At 41.5% G+C, this 23,875-nt stretch overlaps 1 protein-coding gene across 7 annotated transcripts in view; it reads left to right on the top strand.

Moving 5' to 3' along the window:
• The window catches only part of TNRC6B (trinucleotide repeat containing adaptor 6B), a 251,856-nt gene that overhangs the window by 173,648 nt on the left and 54,333 nt on the right, over positions 1-23,875 (top strand). For 5 of the 7 annotated variants that reach the window (XM_027595501.2, XM_027595502.2, XM_027595503.2 and 2 more), the window contains 5 exons: positions 1,612-1,699; positions 6,201-6,222; positions 16,066-16,407; positions 18,716-21,058; positions 22,645-22,803. In XM_027595501.2, coding sequence (XP_027451302.2) covers positions 1,612-1,699; positions 6,201-6,222; positions 16,066-16,407; positions 18,716-21,058; positions 22,645-22,803 — 2,954 coding nt within the window. The remainder of the gene's footprint in view (positions 1-1,611; positions 1,700-6,200; positions 6,223-16,065; positions 16,408-18,715; positions 21,059-22,644; positions 22,804-23,875) is intronic. The other 2 variants (XM_027595507.2, XM_027595505.2) reach the window with 2 other exon arrangements.

Here is a 23,875-nt window from a genome sequence, read left to right as displayed (position 1 = left end):
GATTTTCACCAAGAGCTTCACACTGAGACTGAGGGACACATAATCTGACTCCAAATTGAATTCCAGCGTTCAACCTAAGGGAATTACAGTAAAATCTCTTCCTTGATGGTATTTGTAAAGTTTTCATTGAAGTTACCTTTGGGGTGTGAATTGTGCACATTAGGCTTTTGTGTATTTATGCCAGAGGCACAGAAGGAGAAAGGCCAATATTTGTGAATATGGATAGAACCATAGAAAGCTTGACATGTAGGTAAAACACCTATTTTTTGTTGTTGTTTCGTTCTCGTTTTCTAGAAATAAAGCATTGCCTAGTCATGAGAGCCGGCTTCAGTGTTGATCCTCAGTTCTTTGTACAGGTTGAATTGTTACCACTCCCCAGACTTGAGTCTTCAGGAACTATCTTTGTGACTTTTGCCACGTCAGCAAACATTTACTTCATGTTTTTCTTTAATGTGTCTGACTTTTAACTTAGCATTTTTCTAGATGGTATCTGTGAAGCCATGAGTTTAGTGTGTTGATCACCGAAAATCAGAAGTATCTGTTCAATACTTTGGGGGAACTGGGCACTAGATCTCTAAATCTCCTTCTAGCTCTACAATTCAGAAAGTGTGGCATCTGGGTTTCCTGCCTTGAGCTTTGAAGCAACAGCAGTAGTTTTGCATTGGGTTCTTCCCATGTGATACATAGAGAGTGAAAGTTGGCAGCTTTCTATATATATTATAGTCGAATATATAGTAGAATATGTTACATAATATATGAGAATAAATATCACATTCTTTTTAGATGTGAGGCATTAATTACATTATCTTAATTTCTTAAGATTCAGCACATTTCTTCAACTAGAATGGTTAGTATTTTGTGTCATTTTTGCTCTCATTGAGGAGAGCAAAACCTGGTTGTCTTAATTCAGGTGTCCAGGAAGATGCAACTGTGAACTCATTCAGTAAGGAATACATGGATTTATAGGACGCTTGGTACCTGCCTTAAAAACACAAGTAGAAAACATGTAAAACATACAGTATTAATAATGTAGAAGAAAGATATGAAATATAGAACATATATGTTAACCACACTGAGATGTCATGGAAAGATACCTAAATTGTGATAAGTATCTGCGTGTCATGATTAAATTAATGTGTTCTGTATTATTTGTGAGGAATATTGCCTATCAAAATATTTTTCTTTGACATTATTAATGCTGTATGTTTTATGTGTTTTCTACTTGTGTTTTTAAGGCTAGGTACTGAGTGTTCTATAAATCCATGGATTCCAGGAATATCCCCAGAAGCCAGCCAGATGTTGTCATATATTCAAATCAGGGTTTTTCCTGAGTGTGTGTATGTTTTTTCTTTTAGGAAGATATTTTAAAGCTCACTTTAATGGGCTTCTTTGAAACCAAATGGTCATATTTTGTAAAAGGAGTAACAAACCAAAATATGGGGATAACTGAATGTGGTGAGTTTTATGCATCCTCTCAGTTTAAGTAAAATACCAGGTTCTGCTCAGTCCCAGAGATGGAATGTTTGCACACCATCTACAAGCATTTCATTTGCTACACAAATAGACTGTGAATACAGACGTTAACCTTCTGGTGTGATGTTACTTTAACAGAGAGAAGGAGCAAGAAAGGGAAGAACAGTTAATGGAAGACAAGAAAAGGAAGAAGGAGGATAAAAAGAAAAAAGAAGCCACTCAGAAGGTGGGTTGAGTCCCTTAAGTCTGTCTTGACATCCACCAAGCATCTGGAAGAAGTAACTGCCATGGGCTGGGTACCTGACAGCTCAGCAGTGCTGCTTTAAGGTCTGAAAGTGGGAGAAAGTTGGAGACCTACACTTGTCTTCATAAAGTAGATATTCAGGAATGCTGCAGCTGACTTAATGAGAACAGCAGTAAACAATATTGAGAAAGGCAAGAGAGTCCCCAACACTTAAATTCTTACTGACTTTTCTTATTTGTATCATAATTAATCTCCATTTTCTTAGGTCAGCTTATAAAATAACTTTTCAAGGCTTCTGTTAAGTTCACCCCAGTGTTCTCCTTTTGGTCCTTCTACAGCACTGTCATTTGTAAGAATCTGCTTAGAGCTTTGGGGGAGATAATAGTCCATGGCTTTGAGTCACTTGCTTAGGGAAGAAGAGATGCTAAAAGAAAAAAGACACAGGCCTCACCTCTGTCAACGGGCAAGTCTTAATTGATGTGCTTGACCTCAGCACTGACTGAGCAGAGATCAGAGGCCCCGCCCCCTCTCCTCCAGTGTGTGCTCCCCTGCCCCCTCTCTGGTCTGATCTTGTTTCCCCCACTTTGCCATTCTTCAGCATTGCCTGACTTGGGCTCTAGCTCAGCAGGGGTGTTTTGGTGCCTTTTTGGGAGGTAAAGTGATTTGCCTCCAGTTCTTGTTACCACTGCCTAGCACACTTGGGAAGCGGGCCCTCGCTGTGAGGCAGGCTTGAGGGTCCCTGCTATAGTGCCAGGTTATTGAAGCTAAGTTTAGGAAGGTAGAAACTGTTACAAGGTTCAGAGGGAACTCTAGATTTAGAACAGACTCAAGGCAGGCAATCAGACACAAGCCAGTGCAGGGTATAACGGGACACCACAAGTTTTCCCAGCATTATTGGATATAACGTATATTCCCTTAAGTCAGTTTTCTGAATTTTTGAAATAGATCATTTATGAGTGCCAGGAGAAAAAATGATACTGGAAATATTTTCTGAATTGGATTGCATATGACCCTGCCATATTAAACATACAAAATATAATTTTACCTTTTCTTCATGACTTAATTAGAAGGAATATTTGTTATTGTTTGGTTCTGTAATATAATAGACTGCTGTACATGCTCATTAAGGTTTTGTCTGCTTTTAATTGTGTTTGTTCCTGTTAATAGTGGTATGCTTACCATCGCATCCTCGTGCTATCAGGGTACCTGCTTCTAATGTGTTGCTTCTAATCTGAGCCTGTTAGAATTGTCTAAAATGTCCGTAAAGAGTCTGAATAAAGATGTCAGATAACAACCCAGAGGCTTTTTTCATACTTGCCTTTGGAGACACAGTCCCATTCCACATATTGAGGTTGTGATAAGCAGGTCCACCAGCCGGAGGGTGTCAGGGCATTGCCCCTCCACATACTGACCTTCCAACTGGAGTGACGGAGAATGAACCGCAGTGAAGCCTTTCTTTCCTTTAGGGCATTCACATTTCATTAACTATATTGGTATAAAAATTGGATTTTGCAGTCTGTGGGAATGAATGGTTAATAGGCAGGACACTGGTGAACTTGAGCAAAGGCTGGTAATAAGAAGATAGTAAGTCGAGTGATTATTTTAGGCAGTCTATGGTCTGTCTTCATTCTTCACATAAGTAATAATGCTTCTCAACTGGAAAATAATCAGTATCTGGAAGTGATTGATAAAATATGCATCTGTAAACTTTCATTGTGGATCCCACTAATAGAAAAATGATTTAAAATACAAGATGGTGTGGGTTTATTCAAGAGCAGATTTGAGATTTATGCAGAGAATGTCGTTTACACAGCTGGACAATCTCCCCTGTGTATTAGCATCTGCATTAAGAACTGGTTTAGAAGTTACGGCAAAGAAGAAAATCACCATAAATGAAATTTCAAATGGTTACTTATGAACAATAAAATCCAGTCATTTTTGTTCAGAAATGTTCTAGATTGGCTGACGCAGGATCCAGGCCAACACATGGTCTTGGATATTGTTGTATCATACCGAACTGTTGTGTAATTCCAGAATTAAGTTCTGATTTAGCAGTTTTAAGGAAGAGCACAAAGCTTACCATGTGATTGTCTTAGTGGCTTCCAACCTTATTGTAGAGACAGTGCCTCAACGAGGAGGCATAAAATGTGCTATGATGCAAAGAATTGTAGAGAATGTGCCAGAGGTTCTATTATGTGGTCATTCATTCATTCAGTCAGTCAGCACCATTTACGGTGCTTCCACATCCTTCTCGCTGCTTACCCTATTGCTTTAAAATCATCTCTTTGTGTATGTCTTCCCATTAGACTGACTGTAAATTTCTCAAGGTTTTACTCATATTTGTATTTCTGGGAAGTTAGGGCAGTGTCTGGTACATAAGAGTCACTCAGAAACTGTTAAATAGATCAATGGTTAAGAATGAGTGCTGGCAATGTAATTTTCTTGAGGAATGGACTTTTATTTAAAGCTAAATCAAGTTATTTCCACACAGACATTAAACTTGAGCTTTTCTCATGAGCAGTTTGCTCTTTCTAGAGCCATCACTGAGTAAACTGTGTTAGATTTCCATTCATGAGAAAGGTGTCAAGGAAGGATTCCATTCACATTCATTAAGCTGATGCTGCTAAAGGAGCATTGTTCAGTGTTGGCAGAATACATGCTTTGATCATCCAGCTTTTCACCGTCTGGAGGACAGCTCTTTTAACAGAACCCACATTGTAACGACACATTTGACATTATTTGAGTTTGTTGCTTACAGCTGGAGAAGGCATTGATTGACTTCCTATATAACTGATCTTCAAAATGGCATTGTAAGAAATATTTATAATGTTATAAAATTTAAATTGCCTTAAGGAATTGGTGTGTGGATACAAATCAGTTCATTCTTGGTTAAATGGAGTTTTACAAAAATCGCACGGTAGACTTGAGCTCTGTAACAGTACAGGGAAACATATTCATTTTGAAGCGCTGTCTACTACAAATTCAATAGAGTAGAATTAGCTTGCCTTTTAATGCAAGAATGTAAGGAACACTCCAGGAGGTCATACAACTAGGGCATTTAATTCAGATTGTGTCGGGCATTAGTGTGCTGGAATCCACCGCAAAGCGGGTTGGTTACCTATGGGACATACACTCCAAAGACGACGAGCATGTTTTCATGAGCACCCGTAGCGGTAGCTTGGTATGATTATCAGCCACAAATAACCAAACATCTTCTTTTCTATTACAAAGTCAGAGAACCATTAAAAATGCTTTAGGGGCGCCTGGGTGGCTCAGTCAGTTAAGCGTCTGCCTTCGGTTCAGGTCATGATCCCAGGGTCCTGGAATCGAGCCCCGCATCGGCGGGAAGCCTGCTTCTTCCTCTCCCACTCCCCCTGTTTGTGTTCCTTCTCTCCCTGTGTCTTTCTCTGTCAAATAAATAATTAAATCTTTAAAAAAAAAATGCTTTAAAAGATTAACATTTGGGAAAAGGGAGTCAAAAATCATGCATGATCTCAATAATAATGAAAATAATATAAGCCTATTAGAATTCTGTAATTCTAGAATTTCCTTTTGGATGTTTTTCTTATGCATGGCCTTTTGTGGTTTTTTAATATTATAGGGCATGTATAATTAGGTGCCCTCCTTTATTTTCCTCTCTTAATAGCAGAAGCAGTTTTCCATGTGGCTCCTAATCATCATTTCCAAACTCTCTAAAAACCCATTATTACATTCAGCCTGTCCAACCTTTTAGGTTAATCACTTCCATAGATGTATTAGCCACTATGTAAAGAAATACTTTCAACAAAGCAATCTTTATTTGTTCAAAATTTACACGTTTCACTCATTGCCGTATTTCATACTGTTTTATGTGAACTTTGATTAAAAACAACAAACATTTATTGAGCATTGGCATAGGATAATCTGATTTAATCCTTATAACAACCCTTTGTACCGAGATGCTATTATTACTAATCTCCATTCAACAGATAAATAGAAAACTGCAATCACACAGCCAGGAAGTGGCATGACTTGGTTTTAAATCCTGCCTTTCTGCTATGGCCTGATACCTCTGATGATGGGCCCCTGAACTTTTGCTTTCTAGATTTGAAATTGAGTGTTTGAGTCCACACTCATAGCGTGATCTTTTTGTCTCTATGGCTAATTTAGTTTCTAGGCTCCATCCATTTGTTTTTCTCCAGTCATAGCATCAAAATGACAAACAGCATATTCCTGGTATAGGTACTTCATCATTTAATAAGAGTGGAATGCTTTTTGTTTTAATTTTTAGTATCCATAATAGTGGTCATGTAAGTTATAACTGGACATATGGCCATTGTCTTTATAGAAGGATGTCTGAGCTCTCAAGCTTTTTTTCTGGATCTGAACTACATCTGCGTGTCTGATAGCTTGAATTACTTAAGTCCTTAGAATTACAGTAGTCTTACAATACCGAACTGGAAAGCAGAACTCATTGCCTTATGTCTGTTAATTTATTTTTCAGGTCACGGAACAAAAAACCAAAGGTAAGAGTTTTTTTTTTTTCTTTTTTCAGTCTTTGGAACCTTTTGTGTTTAGATTTTATACCCTTGCTGACTCAGCCTCCAATCCACTTGATTTGCGAGAGTGGGTGCAAAGTAATTAAATTGGTTGTTTGCAGCCACTGAAGAACAGTAATGACAAATTAAAAGTACTTGTAGTAGTGTTTCTAGTTGGCCTTAAATTTTTTAGAAGGCAAAAGAGATTAGAAAAAGTAATACCTTGTTTTGAAAGTATATGGGTCATGATTTTGAACTGAACCTTTAAAAAACAGTAACAAAAACTTTAGCCCCTAATTTATAGATGGGAACTGCAGAGGATTGTTAACCATCTTGATCCACGACATGCATTGTGTCTGAAAGGGAGTGTTATGTCTAGGATGGTCACGTGGTCCTCTGAGCTAGAGCCTGGAATGTGCTTTTTCAAAAAATAATACATTTTAACTCTGTTACAAAATAGTGATGTGTTGTAAACAGAAGCATATGTCCTTCAGGTCATCCCCAACCTAATGGTCTATATGCTTTCAGATCTCTCTCTCTCTCTCTCTCTCTCTCCTGTTAATTTTGATTATGCAGTCTTGTGCATAATCTTGTGCAATTTTTGATTATGCAGTCTGGTGATGGCCACACTTTTGGTCAGTTCCCCTTCAGAATGGTAGACTTCATTCCTTGAGACGAGTGTTCTAGCCCCTATCCTTGCCCATTTAAATACGTGGTTCTCAACTAGGGCATGCATTAAAATCATTGCATAGACTTTTCAAAATACATAAACATGGACCTCCTCCCAAACCTTCATGGTCTCAGGCCACAGCCCTAGCAGATGTATTTTGAGAAGCTCTGTAGGTGATACCAGGTGTCACTGCCCCAATGAAAGGAATCACATTAGGACTGTGATAACTTGGAGGAAGGTCTAGATGGATGAATGGATAGGCCAAGATGTGATGGGAGGCCCTCTAACGATGATTGGTTTCTTCTTCGTTTTGTTTTCTTTTGTTGGACTACCAGGCCAAAGCATGTCATACAGTGATGGAAAACTAATAAAGACAGTGCTAGTTTTTAAGGAAACTTAGTTCCGGAAAACAGATTCTCAGATGACTAGACATTACTGCAATATATTTTCTAATCAAAATGCATTTCAAGGGAGAATGTAGTCTGGGACCTTGTAGTGATTTATAAAATAAACTGATAAGAGCCATTATTAGTTACAGTTATCTTAATTAGTTAGAATAGTGTTCTCCCCTTGTACTTTGAGCCAGTACCAACCCAAAAGTGGGCTTTATTTGGAAGTATCTTTATAAATCACATGTTTGAAAGAGAAGTTATACTTTACCATAAAAATAGAGTTATTGATAGTAGTACAGTGTCCATATTTTCTAAACCAACATACTATCTAGGAAAGGATTTGGGCACATAGTATTTATGTTTATAGGACTTTCTGATGATTTATCAGGACAACAGATGAGAATATTGGCATTTTCCTGGAAAATCCAGGCTCTCTGGTTGTTGAAACAGGGTGGTTAGGTTCCTGGGCCTGGCCACAACTCTAATGCTCATGAAGCCAAGTACCAACTGAGCTGTGGAAACAAGCTGCTCTGTATGGTAAGTGGTGTTTCTATTGGAAAATCAAAAATCCATTAAAGCATTCTTTCTTGGATTTTTTTTTGTGTGTGCTAGGTCTGTTCTCAGAAACACATTCCTTTTCCCTCTGCCAAAATCTTAAAAATCAAATTTTCTTTTCTACTCTCTACTGAATTTTCTTTCCAATTAGGGTTTTTCTCTCACCTACCATAAAATGGAATACAGCCCCAGAGTTTCCAAACTTTTCCTACCCCACCCCCGTCAAAAATTAAAGTAAAATAATCCTAAAGTGAGCTGAAAGCCTGTTTCAGGTCTCCTAAGGAATTTACTTAGTAGAACCAGGGAGAAAATAGAAGTAAAAATAAGAATTATCTCTGGAGTAGGTTAGACCATAAGTAGAGGGAGAGGAAAAATGAGAATTCTGGAGAGAATACAGCAGGATTTCAAGTGGAGGTTATATGAAGACAGGGCCTAGCACTGGGCCTGATCTTTCTGGGTTTTTGCCCCACTTTACGGCCACATTTTTATCTTTGTTCCCAAGAGCCTGTCTGGGCACTCTAAATCCCTTTCTTCTTTTCCCTCAGCTGATGTTTCTGGGTCCTGTTCCTCTTCCAAAGATGGTGCCTTCCTTAGGCGGTCTCCCCATAACTCTGAATCTGCCTCTTTTTTCCCAATAGACCCTATAAGAAAAAAGTCTGTTGGTGCCAAGTCTCTGGTTGTACAGAGGACTGAAGTAAGATTTATCTGTATTTCAGAAAAAAAACAGATTCATTTATATGTTCTGTCTTTATCTTCCATTATTTAAAAAAAAAAAGAATTCCGGAGACTAGGGTAAGATTTCAGGTGGAGGTTCTATGAAGACATGGCCTAGAGGTGGGCCTGCTGCCCAGTAGCAGACAATATGCAGCACTTAAGGTAGAAGCCGATGTCGCACTTTGTTGGATATTGGACTTAGAATCAAGAGTCTGTGGGATTGATGTAATAGGCCAGATACAGCAGGACGAAGGGCAAGGTCAGGACTAAAAAGGGGCGCCCGGGTGGCTAGTCGGTTAAGCGCCCTGACCCTTCCCTCCTCCCCAACCTTGTGTTTTTTAAGAGCCTGGGATTATCTTCATTTCACGTCCTATCTGCTTTTATAAAAATTTGTTTGGTTGTTTTGTTTTTGTTCTGCAATATCCTGTGGAAAGAGATCTCTAAATTCTCTCCATTATTTTGACAGTGTTTTATTTTTTAAGTAATAAGTATTATCCTTAGAATATTAACTGTCGCCTATCGTGTAAAAATCAAAAAGAGAAAATAGATTTCATTCTTTTAAAAAATGTAGTGGAGTAATGACATGTCTCAATTTGTTTTATTCATTTAAGATGACAAATGTTGCCTATCACAAATAAGTCTATAGAAGACTAAGGAAGAATTATCTGATGAGAACTCTGGTGGTTATTTTGAGAAGGAGAGAAGTTCCAGATAAAAAGAGGAATATTTGCTTAGAGAGTTTTAAAAGATAAGAAATTTTGAACCCTAGGGATGCCTGGGTGGCTTGGTCAGATAAGTGCCTGCCTTCAGCTCAGGTCATGATCCCAGGGTCCTGGGATCGAGCCCCAGGTCAGGCTCCCTGCTCATCGGGGAGTCCACCTCTCTCTCCCCATCTGCTTCTCCCCCAGCTCATGCTCTCTCCCTCACTCGCTCTCTCTCAAATAAATAAATAAAATCTTAAAAAAAAAAAAATTCTGAACCCTATGGCAAAATATCTGGAAAAGCTGACAAAGTTTTTCTTTTTTCTTTTGCTTGTAATTAATTTTCTTCTTTTTAAATTTACCTATATTGAGATGTAATTGACATATGAGTGTCAATTGGGTACGTTTAAGGTGTACAGTGTTTTCATTTGATACATTTATATATTGCAATATGATTACCACAATAACATTAGCTACCACATCATATCACAATCCCTAACTGTCATTTCTTTTTTATGGTGGAAACAATTAAAATCTAGTTTCTTGGTAATATTAAAAAAAAAAAGCGTCCAACTCTTGATCTCAGCTTAGATCTGGATCTCAGGGTCATGACTTCAAGCCCTGCATTGGGCTCCACACTGGGCCTATAGCCTACAAAGATCAGGACTAAAAAGACTGTGCAATGGAGGAGTTTGGACATAGTAATTTTGCCTTGTTAAAAAGATGTTAGGATGGGCGCCTGGGTGGCTCAGTTGGTTAAGCGACTGCCTTCGGCTCAGGTCATGATCCTGGAGTCCCGGGATCGAGTCCCGCATCGGGCTCCCTGCTCAGCAGGGAGTCTGCTTCTCCCTCTGACCCTCTTCCTTCTCGTGCTTTCTATCTCTCATTCTCTCTCTCAAATAAATAAATAAAATCTTTAAAAAAAAAAAATAAAAAAAAAAAAATAAAAAAAAAAAATAAATAAAGATTTAAAAAAAAAAAAAAAAAAGATGTTAGGGTCATGGTTGGCTTAATGATGTAGTTATTAGTATGAAATGACTGATTTATGGAAACTAACATGACCTGGGGCGTCTGGGTGGCTCAGTCGGTTAAGCCTCGGTCTCTTGGTTTGACCCAGGTCATGATCTTAGGGTCGTGAGATCCAGTCCCCTGTCGGGCTCCGTGTTCAGCGCAGAGTCTTCTTGAGATTCTCCCTCTTCCTCTGCCCCTGCCCTGACTTGTGCATGCACTCTCTCTCTCAAATAAAATCTTGGGGGAAAAAAATGACTCACATGACCTTAAGTGCCATTTGTAGAAATACAGTATCTAGGAAGGCATTTACAATTCCTATAATAGGCACCACACTGGGTAAAGAGACAGAAATCAACTTCTGTGGAGCCTGTGGGGTTTGGGCCAGACTGGTCAATGAATTTGAACCTGTGTCGCTTTCAGAAGTGTTAAACACATGAAGATGCTTAACCCTCAGTGGAAGGCTTACCACCTGAGGAAGCTCAGGTAACGGTCTTCAAAGAGTTGAAGGGTTCTGGTGTCTGACACTTAGCAGTCTTTTGGTAAATGTCTGTCAGGTGTTTTGTTCAGTGAGACTTATTCTCATAGCAAAAGTACTGATGGTGAGAAGCAAAGCAACAGGGAAAAGCTTCCAGCTCAAAATAAGTTGAAATTTCAGATACCGTCATCCACAGCAGCAGTTCATGACCTTTACCCCACCTGGGACACAGCTGAGGGACAGCACCTTCCCATCAGCATACCTGGGGTGATAGACCATTGTGGTCCATTGGCCACAACTCTGTCTTCTGAGTCTACCCCAGAAGGCATATTTAGTAAATGCATGTTGGTGGTTGGGATGACCTTGAGTCTACTCTAATTTATTAAGATTTGAGGTGGGTTCCCCCCCCCCCAAGTAAGTAATTTACAAACTAAGCTACTTACAGTGTATGTCACGCCTTGTGGAAACACCTGTGTATGCTAACACTGGTGGGAGCCCATTTGTTCAGAGATGGAACTGGCTACCTCTAGAGAGTGAATGAATGTGAGGTATAATGACATATGGTTCAGATAGATGGGCATAGAAAAGTCCAGGTGGGAGGTAATGAGGACTTGAACCTGGTTAGAAACGGTGGTGGTGGAGGAAGGCAGGCATCGGAGAGATGCTTTGGTTCATTGGGATATAATGATGATCAGATAATGATATGCAGGGAAAGAGCAAAGTCTGAGACACTTTCCAGGTTCCCTGCTTGAGAAGATGGTTGGGTGACGACTCTATTCCTTGATCTAAGAGATAATGGGGAGCTGGGGAACAAGTTGGAGGGGTAAAGAGAAGGGTGAAAGAGGTCTGAGTTGGAGGTAGTGATTTGGGAAACACTTGCATATAAATGTTAAAGTCTGAACATGGGGGAACTTGTACTCAAGTAACTTAAATGTGGGAAGAGTGTAGGCCCCACGTTCATGTTCAGGTTTTTTTTTTTTTTTTAAAGGCACAACTCATGTGCGCCTGGGTGGCTCAGTCAATTAAGCATCTGCCTTCAGCTCGTGTCATGATCCTAAGGCCCTGGGATTGAGTCCGCATCAGGCTCCCTGCCCAGTGGGGAATCTGCTTCTCCCTCTCCCTCTGCCACTCCCCCTGCTCGTCTTCAATCTCAGATAAATAAATAAGTAAAATCTTTAATAAAAAAAGACACAACTCATGACCAAATTCAACCGCCATCTTACAACTCTGCTTAGGGGGTCACCAGCTATAACCCTCCGGGCAAATCTGACTCCCCTCCTGGTTTTGTACTGCCCATGAGCTGGGAATGTCTGTTTACATTTTTTTCAATGGTTAGAAAAAATAAAAAGGAAAATATTTTCTGACGGTGAAAATGATATGAAATTTATATTTTAGTGCAGTAAGTTGTATGGAACACAGCCACACTCATTCGTTTATACATTGTCTGTGGCTGCTTTTGCCTATACGTGAACAGTGGAGTCGTCATGACAAAGACTGTAGGGCCAGCAAAGCCTAAAATATTTACTGTCTGGCCCATTACAGAAAAGTTTGGTGACCCCTGACCAAGAGTATGAGAACCCACAGAGGAAGAGAGAAAGGAAGAGCTGAAGAGCTGGCCGGTGTGGGTCTCAGCAGCTCTCACGGAAACAGGGAGGAAATGGCCAGTAGTGTCAGAAGTTGCAGAAAAGTCAAAGAAGGAAAGATATGACGAGTGTCCATTAGACTGGCAATGAAGAGTTTCTGGATGAGGAGACGGGTTTCCAGGGAGATGTTCAGGGCAGAAGCCAGGGTGCATTGAGTTTGAGAAGTGAGTAGAAGGTAAAGAAATGGAGACAGAGCTTAGAGGGTACTGAGAGTTCTTCAGTACCTGGTGGCCACTGTCTGTGTGTTCCCAGTCTTTGAGAGTTTTTGGTATTGCATTGTAACTGATGATGACTCACCAAGAGATTTTCAGCCGAAAACAGTGTCTTTTTATGTATTTTAACTACTTTTAAAACATTTCTAGAAGTTTTTTTTGTTTTGTTTTGTTTTTATGTTCGTCCAATCAAGATACTTAAAGAAAATAGTAGTTTGTATTGGTCCTGCCTGTTTCAGGGTTTTCTTAAAGAATACTTTCATCTGAGGGGCACCTGGGTGGCTCAATCCATTAAGCATCTGCCTTTGGCTCAGCTCATGATCTCATGGTCCTGGGATCTAGCCCAGAGTCAGGGAGCCTGCTTCTCCCTCTGCCGCCCCCCGCCCCCCCCCCGCTCGTGCGCTCTCTCTCTCTCTCACAAATAAATAAATAATTTCTAAAAAAAATACTTATATCTGCAAAAGTAGCATTTTATTGAAGTTTTTCAGAAATAGAGGCAATTTAGAAGTTCAAACTATAAGATGAGAATAATGGTGATAGGGAAAGGAAAAAGATTCAGTCATTAGTTTCTGGAAGTCAATGAAAGGAAATTAGAAAATAGGATACCTAGCATTTTTCACAATGTCTGTATTTTCCTTTGATACAGAGGTCATGTTTAAGCCACAGACCTTTTGTATGGAAAATAAGGAAGTATGCCCTCATTTTGAGCAGCTCATTTTTAGAAAGATTTGCCCTACAAATCATTAAGGTGTGGAAGAGAAATGAGAGGGTAAAAGTAATTCCTACTCTATCTTAATTCCCGTCTCCTCCGTTAGCACCTGACGTTCTGGAGCATGCTGGGAGGCACACACTGACTCTGGGAGTCTCAAGTTTGAACTTCGGGAAGCAGGTTGGATTGGATGTCCTGCCTAACAGCCACGTTGCTCTCCAGTTAGTGTCTAGAGTTCTTTTTTTTTTTTTTTTTAAGATTTTATTTATTTATTTATTTGAGAGAGAGAGAGAGAGCGCACAAGCAGTGGGGAGGGGCAGAGGGAGAGGGAGAAGCAGACTCCCTGCTGAGCAGGGAGCCCAACATGGGTCTCGATCCCAGGACCCTGGACTCATGACTCAAGCCAAAGGCAGACACTCAACTGACTTGAGCAACCCAGGTGCCCAGTGTCTAGAGTTGTGATTTGCCTTTGAATGCTTAAAATTCTTGAAATCACAGAAAGGTGTAAGAAAAAATCGAGTAAGATTTCATTGAAGTTCTGAAACATAGTTTCTCCTAACATGTACCTCAGGCTTTTTTTCTGTGTCCTGGAGTTTTGAATGACGAATCTCCCAGAATAGAGCACCATATTGGAAGGAAGGTGGTTGAAAGGTGGTCTTATTTCATAATGACTTTATTATTTACGATCCCTTTTATCTCTGACGTGGTGGGAAAATGCTCTGAGGCACTTTTGTAAGGAATCTTACACAATATAGGATACCCACCAAGTTTCTTTGGTTGTGCTGTGAATGTTGTGAAGTTAGTCGAACTGATGTTCAGACCTCAGTGCTGTAGGATGCTTGTACTATGTCTTACTCTATTTTAGGGAAATGAGTCAAGGCAGCCTCACAGAAGCATAGCTCCTTCCATCCTAAAAACCAATAGGGAAGGCTCTTCCCAGCCCTTGCCAGCTTCTTGTTTATTCTCATAATAAGAGGAAAGGGGATTGGGAATGCCATCTGCTATGGGAATCTTACAGGCACAGATAAAAAATGAATCACTGAATAATTCATCTTCATTTATCAGTTATTTTTATATATCGGCTATTATAGGTCATGCAGAACCTACTATACTGATAATATCAGACAATGACCAACTTATTTTCTCAAGAAATAGGTTTATCCTACTCAGAGGTTGTGGATCCTCTGACCTCCCTTCCTTACTGGGAGACGTAGGACTGCCTCATGATTGGCTAAGATTAGACCAGGGGTTGCCTTGAACTGACTTCAGGCTCCTACTCTTTATTCTTGTTACTCACAATGCTCACCAATGTCCAGTGGGAGTAGATTGGGCCCCCTGATTTCTGATGATGTCTCTCGTTCCATAAAAGCCAGTTCAATGAGCAACATGCTGGCCTCGCATCATTTCAGCAGAGCAGTACGGCCACCAGAGCTGGCCCAAACATTCCTCCAGATGTCGGGATTTGGGCCTCGGAATCATCTGAATTATCAGGCTCAATGGTTGTTTCTGTAACATTGCCAGCCTCTGTTTGCCAGGTAGATTTTCTTAGAAAGGGTGGCAGTCTTTTGGTAGGATGAAGCAAAGGAGGTGCAGAAGTACATTCTCTGTAGGGTTGAGGGGAAACGGGTCCTGGAGAGTGTATCTTCATGGTCATCCTGCACGTTCCAGACTTCCTATTTGCCATTTTTAAAAGTAAAACATTAAATTCTTTAAAATAAGTAGGAAAAATACCTACATTTTGAAATTTTTATTTTATTTTACTTTTTTTTTTTAGAGCAGGAGAGAGAAAAAGGAGGGGCAGAGAGAGAGAGAGAAAGTAATCTTAGTCTCCATGCCCAGTGCGGAGCCCAATGCAGGCCTTGATCTCACAACCCTGAGATCATGAGCTGAGCCGAAATCAAGAGTTGGATGCTAAACCAACTAAGCCATCCAGGCTCCCCTGAAATTTTTATTTTAAATAAAGAGTTGGAATAAATACACAAGGTACCCTTAAAATTTTTTTGACATGAGCAAAAGAATTTATAATGTTTCTAATTATTTACACAGAGTGCGAAGCAAGAGTGTTTGAGTTTAGGTAGCTGTAAAAACCAAAACCTCGTTGATTTTGTAATTCTCCAGGGCTAAGGTTTCCTGTGGGGGTCCACTCTGTGCTAGGCCCTAAGAAAAAAAGATGAAAGAAAGGTGGGTCCTTACCCTTGAGGGACTCTTGGGTGAGGAGCTTGTAAATGAGAATTTCAATATAATATGATAAATTCATAGTAAAGAAAGATGGACGGTGTGTTCCAGGAGCACAAACGAAGGTGCTTTGCCTACCTAGTCCAGGGACTTCAAGAAAAGTTTCTCCGAGGTAGGTCTTTAAGAAGGTGGATGAAGGGCAAGGGCATTCCGGTTGAGAGCCTTGAACCTTTACCAAGGGCTTTGCCTGGGGCCCATATGTACCCTCAGACTTGCTGGGCAGCCCTTCAGGGATATAGGGGAGCTGATGGTGATTGCTTCCCCTCCCCCTTAATCAATGGAATGGAATTCTGTGGTCTGGCTGTCTTTGAGCCCTCGTCACCATCACTCCACACCTCTGCTGTACCTCCAGGAAACTGAAGATGCAGGGGAGCTTAGAAGGACCACGTCCATCCACAGTAGGATGGAAGAAGAGTTGTCTTATGGAAATTGGTCTCATGTAAGCTTTCTTAAAAACAACCTTTAGAAAAATGTATTTGATTTCAAAGGCTGTTTCCCAATCTCTCTCTTTCAGTGCCCGAAGTGACGAAACCAAGTTTAAGCCAACCAACGGCCGCCAGCCCAATTGGCAGCTCTCCATCGCCACCAGTCAATGGTGGCAACAATGCCAAAAGGGTGGCAGTGCCGAACGGACAACCGCCAAGCGCCGCCCGCTACATGCCTCGGGAGGTGCCGCCGCGATTCCGTTGCCAGCAGGACCACAAAGTGTTACTAAAACGTGGGCAGCCCCCTCCGCCGTCCTGCATGCTCCTCGGGGGTGGGGCAGGGCCTCCTCCCTCCACAGCACCTGGAGCAAACTCAAACAACGCACAAGTGACAGGAACGCTGCTGCAGGGGGACGGTGGGACTGCACCAGGTGAGGAATCTGTGTCGGGAATGGATTCCGCGCCAGCTTGAAAGAGAGCGAGCGCTTCTTCTGTATTGCCTGGTATAAACCCTTCATTAGATAGACTCTGAGGCTAATGCGGCTGCTGTTGGTCATTGCTGTTTGGGAACTTTTTTCCTTCTCAGACAAGCACATTATAAACTCGAGCCTCCCTAGGGCCAGCCGTCAGCACCAGTGTGTGCTCAGGCTATGATTGGAGGTGGGGCTAGTGCACAGGCTTGTTCTGAATCTTACTTGCCTGTGTTTATGTTCTCAGAACGCTGGGGGTCTAGAGACAGTCGTCTCTTAGATTACTGTGTAGAATCTTGGTTGGGGGGGGAGATATCAAATAATATCATTCTTTAGTTTTTTATAGATTTTTAAAATCATTGTTTCTTCAGAGGATTTTGAGCTTTGTTAAAAACTATAAAAACAGGGGCGCCCGGCTGGCTTAGTCAGCAGAGTGTACAACTCTTGATCTTGGTGTCTTAAGTTCGAGCCCCACATTGGGTATAGAGCCTACTTAAAAAAATAAAACAAAACAAAACTGGATGTAGATATAAGGAATCTTTAGCAGAAAGGCTCTACGAGTCTTGAGAGTTTTTAAAGATGAATACTAAATCAGCTAACAGCTAAGGACCTCCAAACATCACCTCCCCCCCTTTCTTTAAAGCTTATTAACAGATTTCCCCTTAGCTCTTAAAATGTTTTTTTGAGGCTATACTAAGGTTCAGAGCTTGAACATCATCAAGGCTTGGCAAGAACAATGCATTGGTTATTGTTAACTGAGCATGCTTTATTCTAGTTCTGAGTTTGAACATAGAATTGCCTTAGAAAATTCTATCACTGTCGCTTGTGCAGAGTAAAGATGGAAAGAAACCTCACGGTTACACAAGCTTTATGCAGCCTTTTCTGTGGTGGCCGTCAGGTCAGGCCCAAAGCAGGCAGGAAAAAGCCTCATAGCCCTTCCTTCTTGTGGCCCCTCATAAGCAATTGCAAAAGGAAGTGTGTGAGGGGTGGTCACATCGTGTGTTTCTGCAGCCAGATCTAGCCAGCCTGGATGTAGACATTAGTCCAGTGTGAGTACTCTCTCATTTGCATTAGTAAAACCAGGGAGACCCCTAAATCTCAAGAGTTGGAGATTCTCTGCTTTCCTACTCTTAATATGGCTCTATGTAATATTTTTTCAACCTTATCTTGATTTAAAGCTTCTTGGTTAAAATAACTAAAACAAGTTTAGAAGAATTACTGGGTTAAAACATGGCATTTTTCTTCCCACTAAATACGACAAATTCCACCAAAATATGTGCTGAGCCAGACTAATTTATCAGACTGAGTTCCTTGGGCATACAGACTGATTCATGCTCGTCTGCCCCAGCATCTAGCTGGGTGGGCATTCATCATTCATCAGATGCTTACTGAGCAGCAACACCCTGGCCACTATGAGGAATTCAAACGTTAGCAAGATAGGGTCTCTGCCTAAGAGGGGGACCTTCTGGGGGAGTCTCTGCTGCTAATGTGGGGGAAGGTGGATGTGAACACAGTACCACAGCACTGAGCAAAATGGCTCCAGACAGGGAAGGGTTATTTTCAGGTGATGAACTAAAAAAACAAAAACAAAACAAAATCAAAAACCCTCATAGAAGAAACGGCACTTGAACTAGGCCCAGAAAGATGGATAAATTTCAGTATATGAATCCAGGAAGGGAAGCCAGTAGCTGCCAGTGTGGAATAGTGCCAGGGCGAGAAGGCACAAGTCATGGACTATCAAGGAGTGTGGCATCCACATAGAAAGTAGTGCAAGATAAGACTAGAAAAGTCAGTTGGTCCCAGGTTGTGCAGCATCTTGATGAAACTCCAGGCCAAAGAGTTTAACTTTGTTCTTGTGCACGAAGAAACTGTTGGAAGCTTCCCATACACCGGTGATCTAATTGAAGGGGTGCTTCAGAACAATTACTCTAGCCAGGAATGTTGAGAGTATATTGGAAATAGAAAGCAGGGTCAGCATGTTACTGCATTGTCTCAAGATACAAGAAGGCCGTTCTCTGTCAATAGGAAGGACAGGGGGACAGCTTTGAGAAATGTTGTGGAGTTACACTTAGCAGTACACCACCCCAGCAGAATGAAAGGGAAGAGATGACTAGAGCAGGTGTGGCACAGTTAACCAAGAAGGGCAACTGGGTAGAGAAATTAGTTTGTGGGGAAACGTGATGAGCTCTCTCAGGGGCAGTTTGAGCTTGAGGTGTTAGTAGAGCATATGCATGTGTAGCTGTGATTGATCAGATAATCTCTTTCCCAGAGTCAGCCCTTGGAGGTGCTGCTGCTTCAAATTATGCAAATTCCACTTGGGGCCCGGGAGCCTCCTCCAACAACGGCGCCTCCCCCAACCCAATTCACATCCGGGACAAGGTGATTGTAGACGGGTCTGACATGGAAGAGTGGCCTTGTATTGCCAGCAAAGACACTGAGTCTTCTTCCGAAAACACCACCGATAACAACAGTGCCTCGAACCCTGGCTCTGAGAAGAGCACTCTGCCAGGAAGCACCACTAGTAACAAAGGAAAAGGGAGCCAGTGCCAGTCTGCAAGTTCTGGGAACGAATGTAATCTTGGGGTCTGGAAATCTGACCCTAAGACTAAATCTGTTCAATCTTCCAACTCTACTACAGAGAGCAACAATGGACTAGGAAATTGGAGGAATGTGAGTGGTCAGGATAGAATTGGACCTGGCTCTGGCTTCAGCAACTTTAACCCAAATAGCAACCCATCTGCCTGGCCAGCGCTGGTCCAAGAAGGAAATTCTAGGAAAGGGGCATTGGAAACTGATACTAGTAATTCCAGTGCACAGGTTAGCACAGTAGGTCAGGCATCCAGGGAACAGCAGTCAAAGATGGAAAATGCGGGTGTTAATTTTGTTGTCTCTGGCAGAGAACAGGCTCAAATTCATAACACTGATGGACCAAAAAATGGAAACACTAACTCCTTGAACTTAAGTTCACCAAACCCCATGGAGAATAAGGGAATGCCCTTTGGAATGGGCTTGGGGAACGCCTCCAGGAGCACTGATGCCCCTTCACAAAGCACTGGAGATCGAAAGACTGGGAGTGTTGGATCTTGGGGTGCAGCTAGGGGGCCTTCTGGAACTGACACAGCCTCTGGACAAAGCAATTCTGGAAACAATGGGAACAATGGAAAGGATAGAGAGGACTCCTGGAAAGGAGCTTCTGTTCAGAAATCATCTGGGTCAAAAAATGACTCTTGGGACAATAACAGGTCTACGGGTGGGTCCTGGAACTTTGGCCCTCAGGACTCTAATGACAACAAATGGGGTGAAGGGAACAAAATGACATCTGGGGTCTCTCAGGGAGAATGGAAACAGCCGACTGGGTCTGATGAGTTGAAAATTGGAGAATGGAGTGGTCCAAACCAACCAAATTCTAGCACTGGAGCATGGGACAATCAAAAGGGCCACCCCCTCCCTGAAAACCAAGGCAATGCCCAGGCTCCCTGTTGGGGAAGATCTTCCAGCTCCACAGGAAGTGAAGTTGGAGGTCAAAGCACTGGAAGCAACCACAAAGCAGGAAGTAGTGACAGTCATAATTCTGGCCGTCGGTCATACCGGCCCACACATCCTGATTGTCAGGCTGTCTTACAGACTCTTTTGAGCCGAACTGATTTGGACCCCAGGGTGCTCTCAAACACTGGCTGGGGCCAAACTCAAATTAAGCAGGACACAGTGTGGGATATTGAAGAGGTGCCAAGGCCTGAGGGGAAATCTGACAAAGGAACTGAGGGGTGGGAGAGCGCTGCCACACAGACCAAGAACTCAGGGGGCTGGGGAGACGCACCCAGCCAAAGCAATCAAATGAAGTCTGGATGGGGGGAGCTCTCAGCCTCTACAGAGTGGAAAGACCCCAAGAACACAGGAGGCTGGAATGACTACAAGAACAACAACTCTTCCAACTGGGGAGGCGCACGACCAGATGAAAAGACTTCTTCCTCTTGGAATGAGAACTCCAGCAAGGATCAGGGGTGGGGAGGGGGACGCCAGCCCAATCAAGGATGGACTTCTGGGAAGAATGGTTGGGGAGAGGAAGTTGATCAAGCGAAAAACAGCAGTTGGGAAAGTTCTGCAAGTAAACCTGTGTCTGGGTGGGGTGAAGGAGGGCAGAATGAAATTGGAACTTGGGGGAACAGTGGGAATGCAAGCCTAGCTTCCAAAGGCGGGTGGGAAGATTGCAAACGGTCTCCAGCATGGACTGAGACCGGCAGACAGCCCAGTTCCTGGAATAAACAGCACCAACAGCAGCAGCCACAGCAGCCGCCGCCACCACAACCAGAGGCTTCTGGTTCCTGGGGAGGCCCACCCCCACCACCTCCAGGCAACGGACGACCTTCCAATTCCAACTGGAGCAGCGGGCCACAGCCAGTAACCCCTAAGGATGAGGAACCCAGCGGTTGGGAAGAGCCATCCCCACAGTCAATTAGTCGGAAAATGGACATCGATGATGGCACTTCGGCGTGGGGAGACCCCAACAGTTACAACTACAAGAATGTGAATCTGTGGGATAAGAATTCCCAAGGGGGCCCAGCACCTCGAGAACCAAACCTGCCTACCCCCATGACCAGTAAATCAGCATCAGGTAGGCAATGGCTGCTTCTTGTGGGTTTGATAAAGAAAAATCCTAAACCAGGGCGTTTTTATTAAGCTGCATTTATTCAGCATGGCTTTGTTCTGGAAATCTTTCTACATTAACCCTACTCTACTGTTAACAGAAGCTCTCTTTTTATAAAATGATAGTGATAACAGATGCTGGTGGTACATTTTAATGTTCTTTCTTGGCAAAAGGAAAAAGATGGCATCCCTGTGGTAGTCTCCCAAAGTTTGTGGGTTTTGGGTTTTTTTTTTTTTTTTGTAATTGTATTGGTCTTGTAGAATCCAAAGAACATATCTTGCTAAACAAACTATGCTCCAGATTTAAAAATGAAAAATTAAAATAGTAGCAGAAATAGACCTGATTTCCATTCAGTTTCTACCCGTGGACATACCCTCTGTGTTTCTCCTTCCCCAGCGAAGGGAAGTATTTTGTGGTGTTCTCGAAGGGGCCGTTGAAATGCTATAGCACAGCTGGGATCTGGAAGGTTTCAGTCACTTTCCAGATGACTTTTAATGATCACCTCTGGAAGTGGAGTACTTCATGTAAGAAATAGTTCTCTCATGATAATCAGTTGCCCAGAATTAAACTTTCTCCTTCCTCTATTTGAATAGAAACCCCATACCTGGTAAATTAAAAGTAGTGCTAGTAATACCATCTTTGGCATCGTCAACTTGAATGTCCCCATAAAGCATATAATTCAACAAATTAAGGGGATGCACTGTTCAGGTGGGGTTTTTGTTTTTATTTTTAAGGTAGAATTAATATTTAGTTTTCAACTCTTCAAGTAAGCATAGTGTTGAGTGAATGCAGTTATGGCCACTTAGAAAATGATTGCTTTTAACTGGTTCTTTTTTTTCCCCTCAAATATTGTAAAGAATGAAGAAGGAAATAAAGATTGCTCATTAATTCCCTGTCCAGCATAAAACCTGCTAACATGAAAAAAATTCATTATCCATATAATAAAAACCTTCAAACTGTACAGAAAAGCAAAATATAATAAATAAAAGAATCTTAACCCCTAGGGTCTCTTCCCACAGGTAATCCCTTAGAGTTTCGTGTCTCATTCAAAAATTTTGTTCATACCTATAAGCTAAATACATCTACCTTTACAGCTTTTACACAGAAGGGATTGTACTAGATACACTGTTCTTCACCTTGCTTTTTTCATCATACTTTAAAACTTTCCATGTTAGCACATACATTTTTGTCTTTTATTTGCTTTGTGTACAGTATTTATTTCATGGGTGACACAATTGGCCTAACCAGTCCCTTTTTGATAGATATTTAGGTCGCTTCCAACACTGATACAGTGAGCATTGTTGTACATGTAATTTTATGTACTTTACAAGTATATCTATGGTATAATTCCCTGGCAGTGGAATTGCTGAGCCAAAAGTTAAAGTGACAATGCCACTTGCCTCCATGAGGGTGGAACCCATTCGTATTTCTGCCAACAGAACAGAGGAGTGCCTGTTCCTCCCACCTTCACCCCCACCCCATATTCACTCCCTGGATGTTAGGATGTTTCCTTTAACAGATGATTCTTAGAGAGCCGTTTTCTTTCTTTGCAGTCTGGAGCAAAAGCACACCACCTGCTCCAGATAATGGTACTTCAGCTTGGGGTGAGCCAAACGAAAGCAGTCCTGGGTGGGGTGAAATAGATGACACAGGAGCATCGACCACAGGCTGGGGGAACGCACCCTCCAACGCTCCAAATGCCATGAAACCTAGTAAGTGTACAGCATTATTTGTGAGGGAGTCTCCATTAATTTGGGGGCCAGACATTTTGGTGGGGTGTTCTAATGTTTAAACTGTTGTTTCAGTGAGACTGAGGACCGTGAACCTTTGATAAGTGATCAGTACCAAATGGCAGTGACTTAGCTGTGCATATGTTAACATGTTTACAGTCTAGAAGTCAGAAGTTAACTTTGTTGATTTTCTTTTATGTTCGGTTTAGTATCTGGGCAGAATTGAAATGTTGACGTGGTGCTTTTTTTTGCCAGTAACTTAAATATTGTTCACCATCTCTCTTTTGCATTTCTGCCCCTTTGTTAGTATAGTTTTTAAAAAGACTTTTCTGGCTTTTACTGTGGAACACAGTCTCTACTGCTCAGTGACTTTATCCTTCTGTTTCTTCCTCGTCCCTTTGTCTCTCCTCTCATACTTCCACCCACATAGGAACACGTAAGGTTTCTTGAACCCAACAAAGATTTCTTCGTTTGAGTGTTTTATACAAAGCATGTCACACTTATTCGTAATCATTGAAATTCTAAGCTATCCTTGATCCAACTGGCAATGTGTAGTCACAGTAATTTGCAAAACTTTGTAAACCGATGCTATGGAGTATCTCATTGGATGTTCCTCAGTTGAAAAATTCAGTTTCAAGTGCCCATTTTCACTTGTTTATCGTTTTCTTAAAAAGCATTCCAACATCTCTTTTCTGCCACATTACAGACTTAAGGAATTATCTTTTGATTTAAAAAATGTGGTCATACTGTATGCTCAAAATTTAAACAAGAATAATAAATTCTGTTGTCAATTTTATTGTATGATATTTATGACTCTTACAGCGCCCCATGAAGAACAGTCTTAGCTATATCCTAGAAATTCATCCTTGAGTCTATAATTTGCATTTTAAAAATTATGAGTCTACTTCACTTCAGAGAAATAGCTTTATAAAGACCATGATTTCATCATGATTTTCACTGTAAAATTGGTTGTATCATCATGGGAAATACCACGCTATAAACTTGAAATAGATCCAAAATGGCTGTTGGAAGACATTAACCAGACCTTTGGCAC

The sequence above is a fragment of the Zalophus californianus genome, chromosome 9 (genome assembly GCF_009762305.2).
Source record: "Zalophus californianus isolate mZalCal1 chromosome 9, mZalCal1.pri.v2, whole genome shotgun sequence".
Taxonomy (NCBI): domain Eukaryota; kingdom Metazoa; phylum Chordata; class Mammalia; order Carnivora; family Otariidae; genus Zalophus; species Zalophus californianus.
This window is presented reverse-complemented; position numbering and strand designations above follow the sequence as displayed.